General features: G+C 37.9%; 2 protein-coding genes across 8 annotated transcripts in view; one reads left to right on the top strand and one right to left on the bottom strand.

Annotated features, from left to right (window-relative positions):
* The first annotated feature begins 522 nt into the window (after positions 1-522).
* On the top strand, positions 523-5,551 carry RPP38 (ribonuclease P/MRP subunit p38). 5 transcript variants are annotated; one of them, XM_070431951.1, is made up of 3 exons: positions 523-630; positions 2,072-2,128; positions 4,602-5,551. In XM_070431951.1, exon 3 carries the CDS (start codon positions 4,617-4,619, stop codon positions 5,460-5,462), a length of 846 nt encoding a protein of 281 aa, XP_070288052.1. In that variant the 5' UTR covers positions 523-630; positions 2,072-2,128; positions 4,602-4,616; the 3' UTR covers positions 5,463-5,551. The 5 variants fall into 5 exon arrangements, with proteins under 5 accessions (XP_070288052.1, XP_070288058.1, XP_070288072.1 ...); XM_070431957.1 differs by having other exon boundaries at positions 523-634; XM_070431963.1 differs by lacking the exon at positions 523-630 and adding an exon at positions 896-944.
* The window catches only part of NMT2 (N-myristoyltransferase 2), a 78,579-nt gene continuing 63,379 nt past the window's right edge, over positions 4,312-19,511 (bottom strand). For all 3 annotated transcript variants that reach the window (XM_070431946.1, XM_070431937.1, XM_070431940.1), the window contains 4 exons: positions 19,266-19,436; positions 10,962-11,129; positions 8,957-9,094; positions 4,312-8,605 (listed from right to left, as the gene is read on the bottom strand). In XM_070431946.1, the coding sequence (XP_070288047.1) occupies positions 8,585-8,605; positions 8,957-9,094; positions 10,962-11,129; positions 19,266-19,436 (498 nt within the window). In that variant the 3' untranslated portion in view covers positions 4,312-8,584. The remainder of the gene's footprint in view (positions 8,606-8,956; positions 9,095-10,961; positions 11,130-19,265; positions 19,437-19,511) is intronic.

The following is a 19,511-nucleotide window of genomic DNA, read 5'->3' as shown; positions in this document are numbered from 1 at the left end:
TGAGTTGTTTCCACCGTTTAGCTATTGTGGATAATGTTACTATGAGCACTGGCACATAAGTATCTGTCCAGTGCCAGCTTTCAATTCTTTGGATTATACAGGAGTGAGCGAAAGTAGGCATGTTATTTTCCCCTCAAATCACCCTCATCCCCCATTTATCTTTCTCTGTGTGTGTGCCACTCCCTTCTGGATCCTCCATTTATCTTGATTTTTATGGAGCTGGGGATTCCCACAGGGATTCCGTGAAGATGAGGGCACTGGGCCGGGGTTAGGTGCGGCGTCCCTTAGGCAAGCCAAATAGGGAAAAGCGGGGAGAGAGAGGGCTGCACTGCCGGGCGCTGAAAAGTAGAAATTGGGTCCGAAGGGAGAGGGTGGCAGGTGAGAGGACCAGCTTTCAGGAGACTATTGGCGTCGGACTGGCTCCCAGATCAGGCAGTCCAGCCAGCTAGCGGCGGGTTACCGTGGCAACCGTGAGATCTCGCGAGACAGACATCGCGCCTGCGCAGCGCTGCTGCAGGCCCCTCTCCGGAGCCTCCCACCTCCACCCGGCTCCCGAACTCCAGGTGTTTACAGCTCGGTCCTCCCTCTGACCCCCTCGGCCGCGGCGGCAGTGAGCCGACTTTTCCTGTTGTAAGTGAGTAACGCAGAAGGATGAAGTGTGGAGCTCCGGGAGCGTGTGGGAGGCGGAGCCGGCAGGGCGAGGGCTGTGCGCACGCGCACGGCGGCCCACGCGGAGCCGGCGCTGCCGCGATTGGGAGTGAGGAGTGCGGGCCCCACGGCGCACAGTGTCTCCGGGGCTGGCCCTTGACCCCGCCGCCCCCGCCTGGCGGCCCTGCCCAGACCCCCCGGCCTCGGGCCTTGGCTTCCGCTCCGTGCGCGGCCTGGAGGCCGGGAGTGACCCTGAGGCCATTCTCTGCGTTCCTCCGGGTCGATCACTGTGTCTGGTAGATGTCACCTCTTAGCTGCTTTAATTAGCATCATTTCTGTCCATCCCCTCTGCAGCTACTCATGTACAGGCCACCATCATTCCTTTTTATTTTTTTAAAAATATATTTTTATTGATTTCAGAGAAGAAGGGAGAGGGGGAGAGAGAAACATCAGTGATGAGAGAGAATCACTGACCGCTGCCTCCTGCACGCCCCTCACTGGGGATGAGCCCTTCATTCCGCAGCCAGCGGGGTAGGGCCCGCCATCATTTCTTACTGGGGCTCTCCGGGGCCTGTTTACTGCGTCCAGTCTTGGCACAGGACCCTCCTACAGCCCAGTCCACAGAGGTCTTCCTGCTGTGCTCTCCTAGTCCTGCCCCTCCTCTGCTCCCGCTGGAAGGCCCTCGAGGGCCCTGGCCACCTGGTGCTTACCCACCTTCCCTAGTATCTCACTCCTCTCCCTAGCATCTGCCCCTGACACTGACCTCCTTTAATGCTGTTCCTCCGACACTCTCCTTTGGTGCTCCCTTTGGTAGGCATTCTTCAGGGTTTAGTCAAAGGGTCACTTCCTCCAGGAGGCCCCTCCCGACCCCCTCCACTAAGCCAGGCTTCTGCTACGTCCCCTTAGGGCCCTGTCGTTCCCTGGTCTGAATGTCTTACTGTATTATCTGCCGGTATGTCTTCCTCATAGAGCCTAAGCTCAGTGAGGCCAGTGACTGTTTTTCTGTGCTATTTCATGGCTTGTACTGTGGGTAATCCAGAAATAGTTGAAGTAAGAAAGGGCGCTGTGAGGCTGAGGATGGGAGTAGTATTCCTGGCAGAGGGAATAATGTGCATAACGACATGGAGAGGAGAAACGGATGACCTCATTAAGTAGCATGTGGCCCAGTGGCGGGATATAATGTGTGTTGGGGCACCTAAGGGGAAAGGCTGGTGGGGAGACGGCCAGTGTGTGGGGGGCCTTAAAGGGTTTGCACTTGATCCTATAGGCAGTAGAGGCCTCCAGTCAGCCCCAAAGGCACCTCAGCAAGGGCTTCCTATTTTTCTCCTCCAAAGCTGTTACTCCTCTTTACCAGTGAGTATTGGTGCATTATAGGGCATTAAGGTTCTGCTTATCTGAACTTGGTTCTCATCTCCCCCACCAGATTCTGAAGACAGAAGGAGTTAATGCATATCTTGCTTTCTCTCCAGAGCACATAACTGTAAGTATTTATTCTGTCTTTGAATGTTGATACATTAACTGACTTGTAGTTTGGCAAGAGCTCTGTTAGATCATTTTTGTCTTTTTAAAAAATATATATTTTATTGATTTTTTAGAGAGAGGAAGGGAGAAGGATAGAGAGTTAGAAACATCTATGAGAGAGAAACATTGATTAGCCGCCTCCTGCACACCTCCTACTGGGGATGTGCCCACAACCAAGATACATACCCTTGACCAGAATCGAACCTGGGACCTTTCAGTCCACAGGCCAATGATCTATCCATTGAGCCAAACCAGTTAGGGCAGATCATTTTTGTCTTGCTTGTCTTCCTGACCACCTTAAACCTGCCACCAGCCTTGGATTTGGATGAGCTACTTCCCAGTTCCCTGAGCTTGAGTGGAGCATGTAGAGAATGGGCGTAGGGGCCGGCTGTGCATGTGGCTGGTTTGAAGACTGCAGATAGCCTCTAGCAGTGGACATGATACTGATATGAATGAGATCTGTGGAGACCAGGAGAGGTCAGGAGACCATTTTTAGAGCTATCCAGTGTGGATAAGCCTCCTGTCCTACACCTGTGGTTTCTAATTCCAGTTCTGCATCACATTCACCCAGGCAACTTTTTACAAGTCCAGATGCACCAGCCTTATTCTCAGACTCCAATTGAGTAGATCGAGTGTAAGGACCAACCACCTCTATGTTTTAAAGGCCACAGATTATTTTTGAAGTGCAGCCAGGATTGGGAGAGCATAAAATTTAGATTTGGAAACCAGCTGTGACTTCAAGCAAGGTGTTTGACCCGAGTCTGTTTCCTCATCCACATGCTGGGCAATTATACAGGAAATTTGTGAGACTCAACACATGGAGCAAGTACCTTATAAATTCTGCCATTCCACAGAGACACTTGCTTGTCAACATCAGTAGACAGCCCAGTAAGCAGGAGTTCAGTTGGAGAGGATTAATTCCTAACCCTGCCTGGAGTGTTCCAGGGAGGGGAGGCTCAGTGGTATAAATGAGGGAATATCTGGAATGAGAAACCTGAAAGTAGGGGTAGTTCCAACCTCCAGATGTCTCCACAGCTGGCTTAACTTCCTTGAGTTTTGCCACATGGGTCCCTACGGATGTTACCTGAGCTCCAGAAAGAATGTGAGGAAGAAAACTGAGTGAAGAGAAAGGAATATGCAGTTGTCTCTGGGAAGGAGAAACACGATATACTCCCTAGACTTAGTGGGTTTTGTTGTGTTTTGTTTATTGATTTCAGAGGGAGATAGAAACCTTGGTGAAAGAGAAAAATTAATATTGACCGCTGCCTCTTACAGGACCCTGCTGGGGACTGAACAGGAGACCTCTTGGTGTATGGGTTGATGCTCAGCCACTGGGCTACACCGGCTGGGCTAGACCAGTGTTTTATAACATTTTCCCAGCAAGGCTCCTTCTGGTTATTTTTCCCTAATGGATTAATATCTTTAAATTTCGTTACAAAATCTTGCTAGTTTTCATCAAATTGCCAGCTGGAGGAGCAGTTGGCTTGGAATAACTGTAGGAAGGGGGACTGTCCATCTGTATGTGTATCAAATGTTTTAGGGAGAATATATAGGAAACTCAGAGTCCAGGGAGGAGGACTTACAAGAGGCATAAAATGAAAGTATCATTTGAATTTTTAATCATGTGCAGATGTTACTATTTAAGTTTTTTTAAAAAATCACATATAGTTAATCATTAATGGCAGAAGCTTCCAGGGCCCTCACAGATTGTGAGCTCCATGCAGGTGAACAAGGGGACTTATGTGGGTGGATGTGGGGACTTGTTCATGCTGAACGCCAGGGCCTAGAACACTGCCTGCACATTTGGAGGTGCTCAGTGAATATTTGTTGAATGGATGAATGGAAGCCTAACTAGAGAGGAATTTAGAGAATGGTAACAAATCTATGAGATTAATATCATACAGCCACTAAGAGGATAACCGCTAATTCTGAACACAGAAAATTATTTATTTATTTTTAAATAATATTTTTATTGATTTTTACTGAGGAAGGGAGAGAGAGAAACATCCATGTGAAAGTGAAACATTGATTGGCTGCCTCCTGCACACCCCCTACTGGGAATCGATCCCACAACCCCTACTGGAAATCAAACCAGCAACCTTTAGTGCATGGGACAATACCCAAACAACTGAGCCACACGGGTCAGGGCAACATGAAACATTTTTAATAAACTAAATAAACAAATAGAATTTCACTGTGATTGCAATAATGCAAAACATTCATATATGGCCTATATATGAATAAAAACAGTCATGAAAAAGGGGAAAATAAATTACTGAATCTTAAAAAGAGAGGTCAAGTGTATGGTCACATAATTGGTCCTCTATGATTAGGCCTGCTGTAGCCTGTAAAGAATCAGAACAAGTATAACCAGGATATTCTTAAGACATCACTGCTAGTTAACAATTGTCCTTTGTCGTTTTGCTTCTCAGTGAAGGATTTTTATAATGGCTGCAGCTCCTCAGGCACCAGGGAGGGGCTCGGTTCGGAAGACAAGACCTTTAACTGTAAAGACATCATTGAACAACCCGTATACCATCTGCTGGAGTGCTCTGGAGAGAGAGGATTTGCACTTCATCTTACAGACCCTTGAAGACAGATTTAAATCAATTGGACTTGAGAAAATTGAGAATAAGAAAAGAAGTAAAAAGCAGTTTTTTAAAAAGCAAGGCAGAGACAAATGTGGCATAGATGTTCATATGAATGAGGATCTGAAGGAGAAAAAAACAGAAGATAACGAACAAGTATCAGGGTGGACTTCTGTCCATGTGAGGAAGCAGCTTGCCATTGGCGTTAATGAAGTCACCAGGGCCCTGGAAAGGAATGAACTGCTTTTGGTTTTAGTGTGTAAGTCAGTCAAGCCTGCGATCATCACCTCACACCTGATTCAGTTAAGTTTAAGCAGAACGGTCCCTGCTTGTCAGGTTCCCCGTCTCAGTGAGAGAATTGCGCCTGTCATTGGCTTAAAATGTGTACTAGCTTTGGGATTCAAAAAGAACACCACTGACTTTGTCAATGAAGTGAAAGCTATAATCCCCAGAGTACCCAATTTAAATGTACCATGGCTTCAAGACAGACTTGAAGACTCCAGGGAAAATTCAGAGTCTGAATCTTTGGAAAGCCAAGACAGAGAGATTTGGGACACTTCCTTTGAAGACCTCTCTAAACATAAGAGAAAGCTCACTGAAGGTCAGCAGGCTGCAGTGCTACAACCCCTTAAAATAAAGAAACTGATTCCAAACCCTAATAAAAAAAGAAAACCACCCAAAAGTAAAAAAATTACTTCAAAGTAGTCATGTATAAACTTGTCACTACATACAATTGGAAAATGACACCTTGTAAAAAACCTTGAAGCTAATAAACTGAATTACTTTTACATAGATTTGTGGGAGATTGTTTGGTAAATGTTCCTTTCAAATGCATAAGACTTTTTAGACAGCACAGATATGCTGAAGCTTAAAAACACTAAATGCAGAAAATATTCAGAAGTATGCATATCAAAAGTTTATTGACACTAATGTCCATGCTTGTATAGATTCACTTTTTAAAGGTTGGTACAATGCTTGTGAGCAAAAACATCTGTATCCTACAGCACTTAACATCTTTCTCTCAAACTTAGAAAATGTACCACAGTACACATGGTTCAAATTAGAGTAGATGAAACTGGACTGCAGATATGCCATCAGTTTTAAAGGAAAGATACTAAATGCTAAGCAATACATTGTCTTCAGAAACAATACATCAGGTTTTTACTTCCTTCTATTTTACTTCCTTTGGGTAGGTCTAAGCATTGGCTTGGGAGAAAGGCTTACCTTTAGGAAAAGCCAGATAAGGTCTTTTGACTAGTTAGAATTCACCCCTTTACATGGTTAACATTTCCTTGAAAATTTAACATGTATAAAAAGTGTGATGGTAATTAGGTGAAATGAGGCAGGAAGAAAATAAAAAAATGGAGCTTGGATTCTCAGAGGTGAGTCTGTACAATGATAGGCATCCTTCATGTTAGGAAATGGAGCATAATCAGTACTCTGGTTATGACAGTGTCTGCTACCTACAGTGTGTGCTTGAAAAAGTAACTTTTTCTAATTTAAGGGGAAGAGTGGCCAGAGTTTATTTTCAGCTTTAATTCTGTTTGATGCATGAATTATGCCACCTCCACTCATTTAAATTTTACTGATTTTTAAAAAATCCCTTAAGAAATTGAGTATTTTCATTATTGACAAAGGATGCAGGACAAATGTAGGTTTTTGAATATGTAAAACACTATATTACACTGAAATTTAGTTCTAATAGCTACTTAAACACAGCAGTTTTACTGATTATTTTTAAATGTTCATTGATAATTTGCTTAAATTATAGAGGCAAATGTGCTAGTTATTTTTAAATGAGAAAAAAAAAAGATTTCAATAAAATTGGAATTTTAGCCCGTGACAAAATTTCTGACTGGCAATTCTGCAATTATTTGAAAACCTCCCTTTGTATAACTTTATGCTATAAAAATGAATGGAACGTATTTTCCAACTGTGCCTTCGCTTCAGATTAAGTTAAAATCTCATTTAATTCTGGTATCTCAAAAAAGTTTCAGTGAATTGGTTCAGTTTTGCTTCTTGAAGTTTTCATCTTCTGTTAAGGAAAAACAGTAATACCATTGGGTTGAATTATCCTCAATAAGAACTCTTCCCTTATGTCTATGTCTTCAAGAAAGTACACAGTTATCTGAGTACGCTCTACTGTGGGGCCTACGCGCGCCCTCTACCGGTAGTCTCAAGGATACCACAAGCCCTGGGTTGGCCGGTTGGTTAATGGCAAGCTGCAGAAAGTAGCTTTCAGCTCCTTAATGTAAATCAGGATCAACAATTTTTCTTTCAAGCCAGATAGCATATATGTTAGACTTTTTGGTTCATACAACCTCTGTTGAAACAAATCAACTCTGTCTTTTGTAGCATGAAGCAGCCACAGGCAGTATATAAGTGAATGAGTATGTGTTCCAATAAAACTTTATTTATGGATGCTGAAATTTGAAATTCATACAATTTTCATGTATTCCAAAATGTTATTTTCCTCTAACCACTCAAAACTGTAAATACCATCTTTAGCTTAGGGTGTACAAAAACATGTGATGGGCTGGATTAGGGTGATGGGCTATAGTTTGCTAGCCCCTGCCTGGTATAAGATAGGACTGGTTTCATTTGACTACTTATAACATGAAGGAAAAGCCATCATGTCTAAAATAATTAAAATTTTCTGGACAGAACAGCCTAGGCACTGGAAGAGGGAAGGCAGAAAAAAGTAACTACTTCGTGGAATGAGTCAAGGCCAGTTTAATGACCTCATTTAGCATCTTTTTTCTCCTTGGACTATTGACTATATATATATATATGTACACTGTGAAACTTGTTTTTTCAAATTCTAGATAAAAACACCATCAGTAACAAAAGTATGAATACTTATTTACAAATAAGACATTTTCTATTAGCATGACAGCTTTCATGATAAATTAAAGTCAGCATTAAGGAATATGTGCAATTTTGCATAAGTAATAAAAACATTCAAACTATCAATATCCTGATAGCACTAATAAATTCCACTGGGCAGTTCCTTTGACTTTAGCACTTATTTTCTTTTCCTCACATATCCTTGCTGTTCCTGAAAAGAAACAAGTTTGTGCAGCAGCAGCAAAGTCTAGTTAGTCATGGTGCATACTCTTTCAGAGAGCACATTTCATGTTTGCACAAAACTTTGCTTTTGAACCCATCCACCAACCTGTTGAACATTAAAGTACAAATTTGTGTGTTTATTGATTTGGCAACTTTGCTTCTGGAGAAATAAATGTACTAGTCACCAGTACATTTTTATCTTGCTCTACACACAAACACCCACCACTCATCATGGAGTTGTGGAAATGCTGATTCCAGAAATGTCTCCAATGATAGCATGGAAGATGATAGGAAGAAAAATTTCCCAATTGGATCCTTTATTCTGTTACACAGACAAAAAGACCATCACTTGATAAATAGCAATGCAGCAGTTTATCTCCATACATTAGCAAAGATTTTCTTACACAAGTCTGTGACTTCTGTTCCATCCATAAAAAAAAGGCCCTTTCTAGAGAATGGAAAAATACCTTCAAGAGACGGTCAAAAGTTTGAAAATTAGAGGAATGTGCTCTTTGTACTCTTTCATCCCTCCTTCAAATGGGTAAACAGTGAAAAAAGGAAGAATGTTAACATTCTAGCTAGTATGTAGTATTGGTCACATATGGATGTTTTTTCATCTTTTCCAATTATTACTGACTGCATCGGTTTCACTTAGGTTGTGCTTTTATTCTTTGGAATGACAGTTCCAGGAATCATTAAATAGAATATTAACAAATGATGATGGATGGTATCAGAGTTCTAGGAATGGAAACATCCATCTATTGTAATACAAGTCCAACCTAAAGGAAGGGAAGAAATGGAATAGTAAGGACAGGTAAGCAAGAGAGAACAAAAGCGTAATATGCTACTTAGACTGAACATCCTTCCTGACAAACTTCCGGACGAAGCTGGGACTGCGAGGGAAGCCCGGATCCCGGTTGCCTGCCAGCGGCTGAAGGGAAGCCAGTGCCGGCAGCCGGGGGAAGGTAGGCCTACTCTTGCACGAATTTTGTGCATCGGGCCTCTAGTTATAATGTAGTACAATAGACCTGTGTTTTTTAAAAGCTACTAAAAAATTAATAATCCTAAGGGAAGTATGGAATTTCCTAGATAAATATTAAGTTTATAAAGCATATATCAACTTTTCTTACCTTTTCAGAATCTGTTCCTGGACACCTCCAATTGTACAAGTAATACTGTAAATTGCCATCTCCTATTCCAAACTTGAGTTTTTCCAAGAATGTCTTATTTTCCATCAAATCTAGTGCATTGAATACATCAAATCCTTTCTGCCAATGTAAAAAGGATTGAAAACTGAAAATTTCAAAAGACTAGAGTGTTTTCTGTATTAAGTATTTCAGCATAACACTGAATTCCTATAAGATGAATATGCACTTATAATAAGATTCAATGTCTGTAATATATATAATATAGGTCAGTGATGGCGAACCTTTTGAGCTCGGCATGTCAGCATTTTGAAAAACCCTAACTTAACTCTGGTGCCATGTCACATATAGAAATTTTTTGATATTTGCAACCATAGTAAAACAAAGATTTATATTTTTGATATTTATTTTATATATTTAAATGCCATTTAACAAAGAAAAATCAACCAAAAAAATGAGTTTGCGTGTCACCTCTGACACGTGTGTCATAGGTTCGCCATCACTGATATAGGTTAAGAATTCAGTTATATATAACTAGCAGTAAATTTGTCTTATATAACTAGCAGCGAATCTGATGAAGTCAGCTATCCAGCAATGCTGAATTAAAATATAGTATGCTGGCTAACAGTGACATAACAAAATCTATTAAAAGTTAAGAAAATATTTGTTCCTGTTTTAGAAGGAACAAATGCCTAGATGGCTCCATCTCCAAAACTGTTACTGGTCTAAGTTCTGACTTAGCTCAAGTTACAGCCAAGAAACCAAAGTTGTAAAAACTTTAAATAGCCGGAACCGGTTTGGCTCAGTGGATAGAGCGTCGGCCTGCGGACTGAAAGGTCCCGGGTTCGATTCCAGTCAAGGGCATGTACCTGATTTGCAGGCACATCCCCAGTAGGGGATGTGCAGGAGGCAGCTGATCGATGTTTCTCTCTCATCGATGTTTCTAACTCTCTATCTCTCTCTCTTCCTCTCTGTAAAAAATTAATAAAATATATTTTAAAAAAACCAAAAAACTTTAAATAGTATATTTGTCTTGGGCTGATAATGGAAAATAAATTTTATAAAATTTAATAGTAGAAATCTAATGTCTTTAAAATGTTAGATAGTACTATGCAAAAGGTGATATACATGAAGCACCTAAATTTCTATGTCTTAGGGTTTTTTACATTAAATAACTAATGACTGGCCTTTTGGGGGAAGTAGTTGAAAATGAGCAATAGGATGAAATAATCAGGATAATGTTGATTTGAGGATCCACTAGTAATGGGTGTTTTATGTGTTTTTTTAAAAAATTGATCAAATACTAGTAAATGCAAGGAAGACACTTTTGAGGTATTGTTCCCAACTTCTCATGAATATTTTCTCATATTCAATAATTACTTTAAAATGTATAAAATGTATCTGTCTACTGATTTTAATTTATTTTTTAAAGGAAAATGTTTATTTGCAGCAAGAATTTAAATTGTCCTAACTATGACACTGAGGAAATAAAAAAATACATAAATATAATAAGGCATATTTTGAATTTAATTCCTTTCATTTTAAAGTCCTTTAATTTTGACAATAATCCCCTTAAAAAATAAAGTCCCTTTCATTTTAAAATTCAGAGACCATTTATTTAAATAAAAAAACTGATTGATGCTAATTATTCACTATAAAACAAACACTCATGTATTTTCCTTATATCATGGGATCATGTATTTATCTTATATTTCTTATGGGTTTTATGTACTCTTATGTAAATGTTTAAAGTATCTTACTTTATACAAAAATGACTTTTTGGTTAAGTTGCAATAGAATTAATGGTGAAAATAGCCACTGAAATTTTACAAGAAACTTATCAAAATTCTTCCTTTGACCGATGGTCAAAAGTAATAAACAAACATTCAAATTAATTCCTCTTGTGTGAAAGAAAATACAGTAAGATGCTTTATATACTTACACACACATATTTGGAAAAACACAGGACAAAAATAAATGAATTGCTTACCAATTTAGCTATAATGAGTGCATCATTCATGAGGTCTAACAGGGGCGTCTCCGTGTGAATGTTGTAGAAGGAGTAGGCAGCCTTGAGGCTCTTATGAGCAGGGTGGTGCATGACTGTGGAGGGGAGTGTGTAGAAGCTCAGGAAGTCAGTAAGTTTACCACTGGAGTTCTAAAGAACAAAGGTAGCATCAAGTAAATACCTTCTGGTTCTTAACCGTCCTAATGCCGCGACCCTTTAATACAGTTCCTCATGTTGTGGTGACCCCCAACCATAAAATTATTTTCGTTGCTACTTCATAACTGTAATTTTGCTACGGTTATGAATTGTAATGTAAATATCTGATATGCAGGATGTATTTTCATTGTTACAAATTGAACAAAATTAAAGCATAGTGATTAATCACAAAATCAATATGTAACTATATATGTGTTTTCCGATGGTCTTAGGCGACCCCTGTGAAAGGGTCATTTGACCCCCAAAGGGGTCACGACCCACAGGTTGAGAACTGCTGTTCTAGAACAAATATTCATGCATTTAAGCTAACTTTTTGATCGTTGACTTACTTTCTGTTAGAATAAAAGCAACAAGTCATACTTCTCCCTCAGCAGTCTGATATGGAGCCTTGTAGAATATGTTCTGTAGAGGTCGAGAAGGGTTTGGGGTTGTAACCTTAGGCTAAATGCTAATTAATGATTTGCATAAAGATCTTTATCAATAGAAAGTTTTAAAAGGAAAGCTTCCTTTGGGATGATTACTGAGTCTCTTCAGACTTATGGAAAAGTAATCAAAATAAAATCATTACTTTTACAGAAATAAGAATGATAAGGATTAGACACTGCCTTTTCCAGTTAACAGACATGTATAATTTAACATCTTCTTGGCACAAGGGGAGAATTTTATTAGCTTAAAGCAAAGTTGGATAGAGTTTGCAAGCTGTTTTTAGAAGCTTATGGAAGGTATTGTATTATACCAAAATATACATATGTGAGTAATTGAAAATCTGAAGCTATCAAAAATTAAAAGGGATAAAATAGTGATATTTATTTCATTATCGTTGGTATACTCTTCAATACAAGAAATTAGCTGGTGTTATTTGGGTTGTTTTGAGAGCTGTGGTAACCTATGCAGTTTGCATATAATTCAAACAAAATGTTTGAATTACACAGTTGAGGAGGCTAGTCCACATGTATGCTATTGCTAGTATTGCTTTCAGCAGAAAAGACAATTCTATAGGGATGGATGATCTGGTCTTTGTGTTTTTCTTATTTATTAAACCTTAAGAAGTTTAGACATTAGGAAGTTAGAGACATTAAGCTAAAGTTATTCTCTATTGTGTTGTATTAGCAGCTCAGTATTAGAGATGAATTAGAGACCTAAACTATCAGCTTTAATAAATATTTTCAACTTAAAAAGTAATATAACAAAAATTTTTTAAAACCTTAATAGATGGGCTTAACAGTAGAGTGGAGATGACAGAGGACAGAATCACTGAACTTGAAGAATTCAGTAGAATAAACCCAATCTGAACAAAAAAAGAGAAAACCGACTAAAAAAACATGAATTAAGTCTCAGGGATCTGTGGGACAGTAACAAAAGATCCAAGAAACTCTTATCAAAATTCTTGATAGGAGTCATATCATTGAAGTCCCAGAAGGAAAGGAGAAAGTGTGGAGCTGAAAGAGTATTTGAAGAAATAATGTCTAAAAACTTCCCAAATTTGGTAAAATTCACACAACAGATTCAAGAAGCTGAGTGAGCCTTAACAAGATAAACTAAAAAAAAAATCCACTCCAAGATGCACCATAGTTGAAATTCCAAAAACTAAAGACAAAGAAAAATTTTTAAAGTAGCCATAGAAAACAATGCATTATCTATATAAAACCAATTAGACTGACAGATTTTGCATCTGAAATCATATAGGCCAGAAGGAAGGAACAACATTTTTTTTTAAGTGCTGAAAGAAAAGAATCATCAACTATGAATTCTATATCTGGTGAAACTATCTTTCAGGAATGAAGGGGAAATGACATTCTCAGACAAATGAAAACTAGAAGAATTTGTTGCTAGTAGACATACCTTTAGGAGTAGCCAAAGGAAATTCTTCAAGTAGAAAGGCAATAATAAGAAATCTTGGTGCATCAAGGAGGAAGAACAAACAACAGAAACAACAGAAATTCTGGTATACAGTTAACCCTTGAACAACATGGGAGTTGAAAACCTGCAAGTAACTTTTAACTCGCCCGAAACTTAACTAATAGCCTACTGGACATCTTACTAATAACGTAAGTAGTCAATTAACACATATTTTGTATGTTATATGTATTATATACTATATTCTTACGATAAAATCAGCTAGAAAAAATGTTATTAAATTAAAGTCATAAGGAAGAGAAAGTGCATTGATACTACTGTACATATTTACTGAAAAAAGTCTGTATATAAGTGGATCTACACAGTTCAAACTTGAGTTGTTCAAGGGTCAACTGTATACTATAAATTATGCTTCAACTTTTAAGTTTATAAATTTACTTGATGATTGAAACAAAAGTTAAAACACCATCTGATACTCAAGACTTTGATAATTAAAAGTCAAGAATGTAAAGGGACCTAAATGGAAGTGAAGTCACTTAAAGTGGTAAAATGTTGATACCAATAGACTACGATCAGTCACACATGTATATTGTAATAGCCAGAGCAACCATCATGAAAACTATACAAATACACTCAAATGTACTAAAAATAAATCAAGACAGAATCCTAAAAAATTCTTCAAGCAATGCACAGGAAGGCAAAGAAAAAGAAAGAGGAACAACATCAGAGTAAACAAACAGAAAACATAATAAAATGGTAGAGTTAGGCTCTAACATATCAATAATTGTCAAATGTAAATGGTCTAAATATACCAATTCAAAAAAAGATGTGGACAAACATGGCCCCAACTATATGCTGTTTACAAGAAATTCACTGCAAATTCAATGACATAGACTGAAAGTAAAAGGACTATAAAAGTTATACCATGCAAACATTAATTTTTTAAAAGTAAGAGTGGCGTCCAGCTAGTGTGGCTCAGTGGTTGAGCGTTGGCCCATGAAACAGGAGGTCACGGTTCAATTCCGAGTCAGGGCACATGCCCTGGTTGCAGGCTCAATCCCCAGTAGGGGGCATGCAGAAGGCAGCTGATTGATGTTTCTCTCTCATCAATGTTTCTATCTCTCTACTTTCCTCTCTCTAAAATCAATAAAAATGTATTTAAAAAATTTAAAAGTGACTATATTAATATAAAATCAAGTGACTTGAGAGCAAAGAAAAGTACTAGAGACAAAGAGGAGTATTACATGATGATAGAAAGATTGATTCTCTAAACCACTGATTCCCAAAGTGGGCGCTACCGCCTCCTGGTGGGCACTGCAGTGATCCAGGGGGGCGGTGATGGCCACAGGTGCATTTGTTTTAACTTTTTTTGTATTACCTTTCTATTCTGAGTTCAATAAATAGTTTCATAATTTCAAACTTCAATGTTTCTAATTTACACCTTTCTTTACTATATTTTATGAAAAAGGTAGAAACATTAATACATATATCTTTCTGTTTAATTGCTATTAAAATTTAAAAAAAATTAATTTCCAGGGGGCGCTGAGTAATATTTTTTTTGGAAAGGGGGCGGTAGGCCAAATAAGTTTGGGAACCACTGCTCTAAACACAAAGGTCCTAAATCAGTGGTTCTCAACCTTGGCTGCACATTAGAATCACCTGGGAATCTTTTTAAAATCCTGATTTCTGAGCCTCATCCTCCGGAAATTCTGTTTCTTTGTTACTAATGTTGTGGCCCCACTCCATAATAAAGAAACAGAATTTCCGGAGGATGAGGCTCAGAAATCAGGATTTTAAAAAGATTCCCAGGTGATTCTAATGTGCAGCCAAGGTTGAGAACCACTGTCCTAAATGTATAGGTACCAACAAGACCTTCCAAAACATCAAGAAGAACTGATAGAACTGCAAGGAGAAATAGACAAATAAACACAATTATAGTTGGGGACTTCACAGCCCCTCTCATCAACTAACAAAACTATTTGAAAGAAAATCAGCAAGAATACAAAAAGTCTGAATACAATCAACAGGATTTAATTGGTATATATAGAACATGCCACCTAAAAGCAAGAGAATATACATTTCATTAACACATAGAACATTCACCAAGATAGACCACATGGGCCTAAAACAAACCTCAAGAACCCTACCAAAGTTGAAATAATAAAGCATGTTCTCCAATCATAATAGAATGAAACTAGAAATTAATTGGACTTCTCAAACACATAAAAATTGAACAACAGAATTTAAGTATATGGGTCAAAGAGAAAGTCTCAAAGAAAATTTTTTAAAAAAAGAATGAAAATAGAACATACCAAAATATGTAGAATTAAGCTAAAGCAGTACAGAGAGGGACATTTATAGAAGTAAATATTTACATTGTAGCAGAGAAAGATCTCGATAATCTAAGTCCCTCCCTTGAGGTATGAGAAAAAGAAGAGCAAAATAAACTCAAAGCAAGCAAAAGGAAAGAAATAATCATAAAATCAGAAATCAATGACATTGAAAATAGAATAACAATAGAGAGAATCAATGAAACAAAAATCTGGTTTTCTGGAAAAATAAAACTGATGCAATGCTAGCAAGACTGACAAAAAGAGAGAGTATGAATCATGAATAAAAGGAATGAAATAAGGGTTATCACTATAAATCAGCCATTAAAAGAATAACAAGGGCCTGGCCAATGTGGCTCAGTGGCTGAGTGGCAACCCATGAACCAGGAGGTCACGGTTCGATTCCTGGTCAGGGCACATACCCTAGTTTCAGGCTCTGTCCTCAGTGGGGGGCACGGAGGAGGCAGCTGATCAACGATTCTCTCTCATCCTTAATGTTTTTATTTCTCTCTCCCTCTTCATTCTTCCCTCTGAAATCAATACAAAAAATATACACTATATATTTTTAAAAGAATATATCCCTTTAAAAAAAGAATAACAAGGACGTGATTATGAACTTTACTCTTATAAATTTGACAATTTAGCCCCGACCAGTGTGCTCAGTTGGTTGGGCATCACCCAACTGTACCAAAAAAGTTGCAGTTGCTGGTTCAATTCCCGGTCAGGACACATGCCTGGTTTGTGGACTTGATCCCAGGTAGGGGGTGTGCAGGAGGCAGCAAATCAATGTTCTGCTCTCATATCCATGTTTCTCTCTCTCTCCTCTCCTCCCTCTCTTAAAAAAAATCAATACAAAATATAACTACATTTGACAATTTAGAATGGACCAATGCTTCAAAAACCACAATCCATTAAAACTCAATCAAGATGAAATAGATTATCTGAATAGTCCATTATTTTAGCAAAAATAGTTCTCTAAGGTCAGATGGTTTTAACTGAAGAATTCTAGCAAACGTTTAAAGAATTATCACCAATTCTATGCAATCTCTTCTAGAAAATAGAAGAAGTAACACTTCCCAACTCATTTTTATTAAGTCAGTTATTATCCTGATGCCTAAACCAGACAACATGGTACCAAGGAACAAAACAAACAAAAATCACAAAACATTCCCCAAACCCTGCAGACCAAATATTTACCATGAACTCAAAAAACTCAACAAAATATCAGTAATCCAAATTTTAAAATGTACAGAAAGAATTATATACACCATAAACAATTAGATATTTTTCTAGGAATGCAAGAGTGGTCAAACATTTAAAAATCAATCAATGTAATACACCAAAACAATAAACTAAAGGAGAAAACTCATGTGATCATATCAATTGAAGCAGGAACACTGGACAAAATTCAACACCCATTCATGGTAACAACTCTTAGCAAGTTAGGAGTAGAAGGGACTTATCTCAAATCGATAAGGTGCATCTACAGAAATTCTACAACTAACACACCTCATAATGGGAAACTGGATGCTTTCCCCCTAGTATGAAGAATGTGACAAGGATGTCAACCTTCACCACTCTTATTGGAAAGAGTACTGGAAGATGTAGCTCCTGCAATAAGTCAAGAAAAATAAATAAAAGAGATACAGATAGGTTCTAGCCTGTTTGGCTCAGTGGAATGGGCATCGGCCTGCAGACTGAAGGGTCATGGGTCCGATTCCGATCAAGGGCATAGAGAACCCTACAGATTCCACCAAAAAACTACTAGAACTGCCCTCATCATCATGGATCAGTGGTTAGAGCACTGGCCTGTGCACTGCAGGGTTGAGGGTTCAATTCCTGTTCAAGGGCATGTACCTGGGTTGCAGGTTAGATCCCCAGCGGGGGAACATGCAGGAGGTAACCAATCAATGTATCTCTTTCATATCAATGTTTCTCTCTCTTTCTCGCGCTCTCTCTCTCCCTTCCTCCCTTCCACTCTAGCTAAAAAAATAAAAATAAAAAAAAAATAAAAATAAAAAATTCAAGGGAAAAAATATCCTCAGGTGAAGATTAACAACAAAAAAACAAGATAGACCAATGGATTTTAATCTAACAGTATCAAAAGTTCATTAATATGATTTGAGATACATAATATCCACAATTACCTGCAAAGGTTATTAAAATACTCATTCTTTTTACTCATTCTTTTTCATATCTCCAATACTCTGTGTGAAGAATTTTTTTCATATACTTCAATCAAAATATTGAATCAATATATCACAATAGACTGAATGCAGAAGATATGAGAACCCAGTTGTCTTCTATTAAGTCAGACATTTAAGAAGAGACTTGCAATAATATAATACAATACCATTCTTTTCACTAATTTTGTTACTTTGGAAAAGCTATTTGTCATACAAAATATGTCATTTAGGTAAAATGTAATGGGTTTACTATTGTTATACGGTTATTAAATAATATATGTTTTTTCCAATTATTTCTTGTTTTTCTTTTTTAACTGAGATATAATTGATGTATAACATTACATTAATTTAATATGAACAATATGATTTATGTGTATATTATGAAATGATCACTACAATAAGTCTACATAATATCCATCACCTCACATAGTTACAAGTTTTTTTTTCTTGTGATGAGAACTGTTAAGATCTACTCTCTTAGCAACTTTCAAATATACAATACAGTATCATTAACTGTAGTTACTATGCTGCACATTACATCCCCAGGACTCACTTATTTTATAACTGGAAGTTTATACCTTTAACCACCTTCACCCATTCCCCTTTTCCCATCTCTGACAACCAACAATCTGTTATCTGTGCCTATGAGATTGTTTTGTTTTTAAAGATTCCCTATGTAAGTGACATTACATGGTATTTGGCTTTGTCTGACTTACAAAATAATATTTAAAATTTGTTTTACTTTTGAATACAGTATATATCTGTAGATATAATCCACAGAAATAAAAAGCTCAATAATTCTTAAAAGAGTAAGGAGTCCTGAGATAAAAAAAACTTTGAGAACTGCTGCTCTGGAGAAACTTACACAAGTGCATAAAGATTTGTACACAAAGATATCCACCCCAGCACTGTTTCAGAAATACAAGTTTAAAAACAAAGACTGCTCAACTGTTTTTCAGAAATGTCCTTTGAATTCACTCTGTCGGCTCCTACCATTACTGCCCTAACTTGGCCGTAATTTTACATTCAAACAATGCCTGACAATGCTGAAAATACACTTCCAGCTCAATTCTCACAACAAATAGTGAATGGACTGCTACAGTACCTCCTCGCTCCTTTCTCTCCTCCACGTACTCACCAGTTTAAATCCCAACTTCTCAACTTCACCTTACTTCCACCAAAAGAGCTTTTAAGCGAAGTAGCATTTGCACAACCAATTCTAAGCTTTTGAAAACATGGTTTAAAAATCACTGTTAAACTCATCTAACCAATAATTAGAAAATCTAAACTGTTACTTTTCCTTCCTTCATTTGAACAAGGAGGGTTGAATTAAGTAGCTTAATCTTAACCAAATGCAGTTCAGTTCCAATTTTGCAAAACCAAAGGAATATTAAACTTTGGAATGTATCTATCACAAAGGAGGTCATCGAAATTGGCTTTTTTTGCAAAATGAGAAAAGCAATTAATAACACAGGTAGCAACAGAAAAGTACAGTGATTTACCATTCATAAGTAGTAAAAGTGTGCTTTTATCTAGTAATGGAAACTGTATGAAGAAAACCTGGTTCTAGCAGGGTGAGCAGAAATCTGGTATAGAAGCAGCGAGGAAAGATGGCACGGTGTGATCTTTCTGGAAAACGGACTGTGGCATATAGTATCTTCCTATTTCTCTGACCCATCATATCACCTTATCTTTACCTCCACTACAAACGTGTCAATAATGTGCTCCTGGGGGAGGAACCAGTGGGCTACTTCCTCTTCATCCATCACCGGGGCAAGGTGAAACTGCTTCAGGTAACTGTTGGTTAATTCTCGAACTGCTTTGACATCTCTCGGTTCCATTGGTCTCAAGCCTGAAGTCTTTGTCACCTTGTTAGAGTGAAAACAAAACCAATTGGGCAGTTTAAGTACAGAGAAGTAAAAAGCACTTTGTGCCAAAGTGTG

The sequence above is a fragment of the Myotis yumanensis genome, unplaced genomic scaffold (genome assembly GCF_028538775.1).
Source record: "Myotis yumanensis isolate MYYU_CA2020_CCGP unplaced genomic scaffold, mMyoYum1.0.hap1 SCAF_1, whole genome shotgun sequence".
Lineage (NCBI taxonomy): Eukaryota > Metazoa > Chordata > Mammalia > Chiroptera > Vespertilionidae > Myotis > Myotis yumanensis.
The sequence above is the reverse complement of the archived record's forward strand: the minus strand, read 5'-3'. Positions and strand labels throughout refer to the sequence as shown.

What these genes read in the sequence shown, in the direction of transcription:
- RPP38 (XM_070431971.1), top strand. Translation starts at nt 4,617, where the DNA reads ATGGCTGCAGCTCCTCAGGCACCAGGGAGGGGCTCGGTTCGGAAGACA.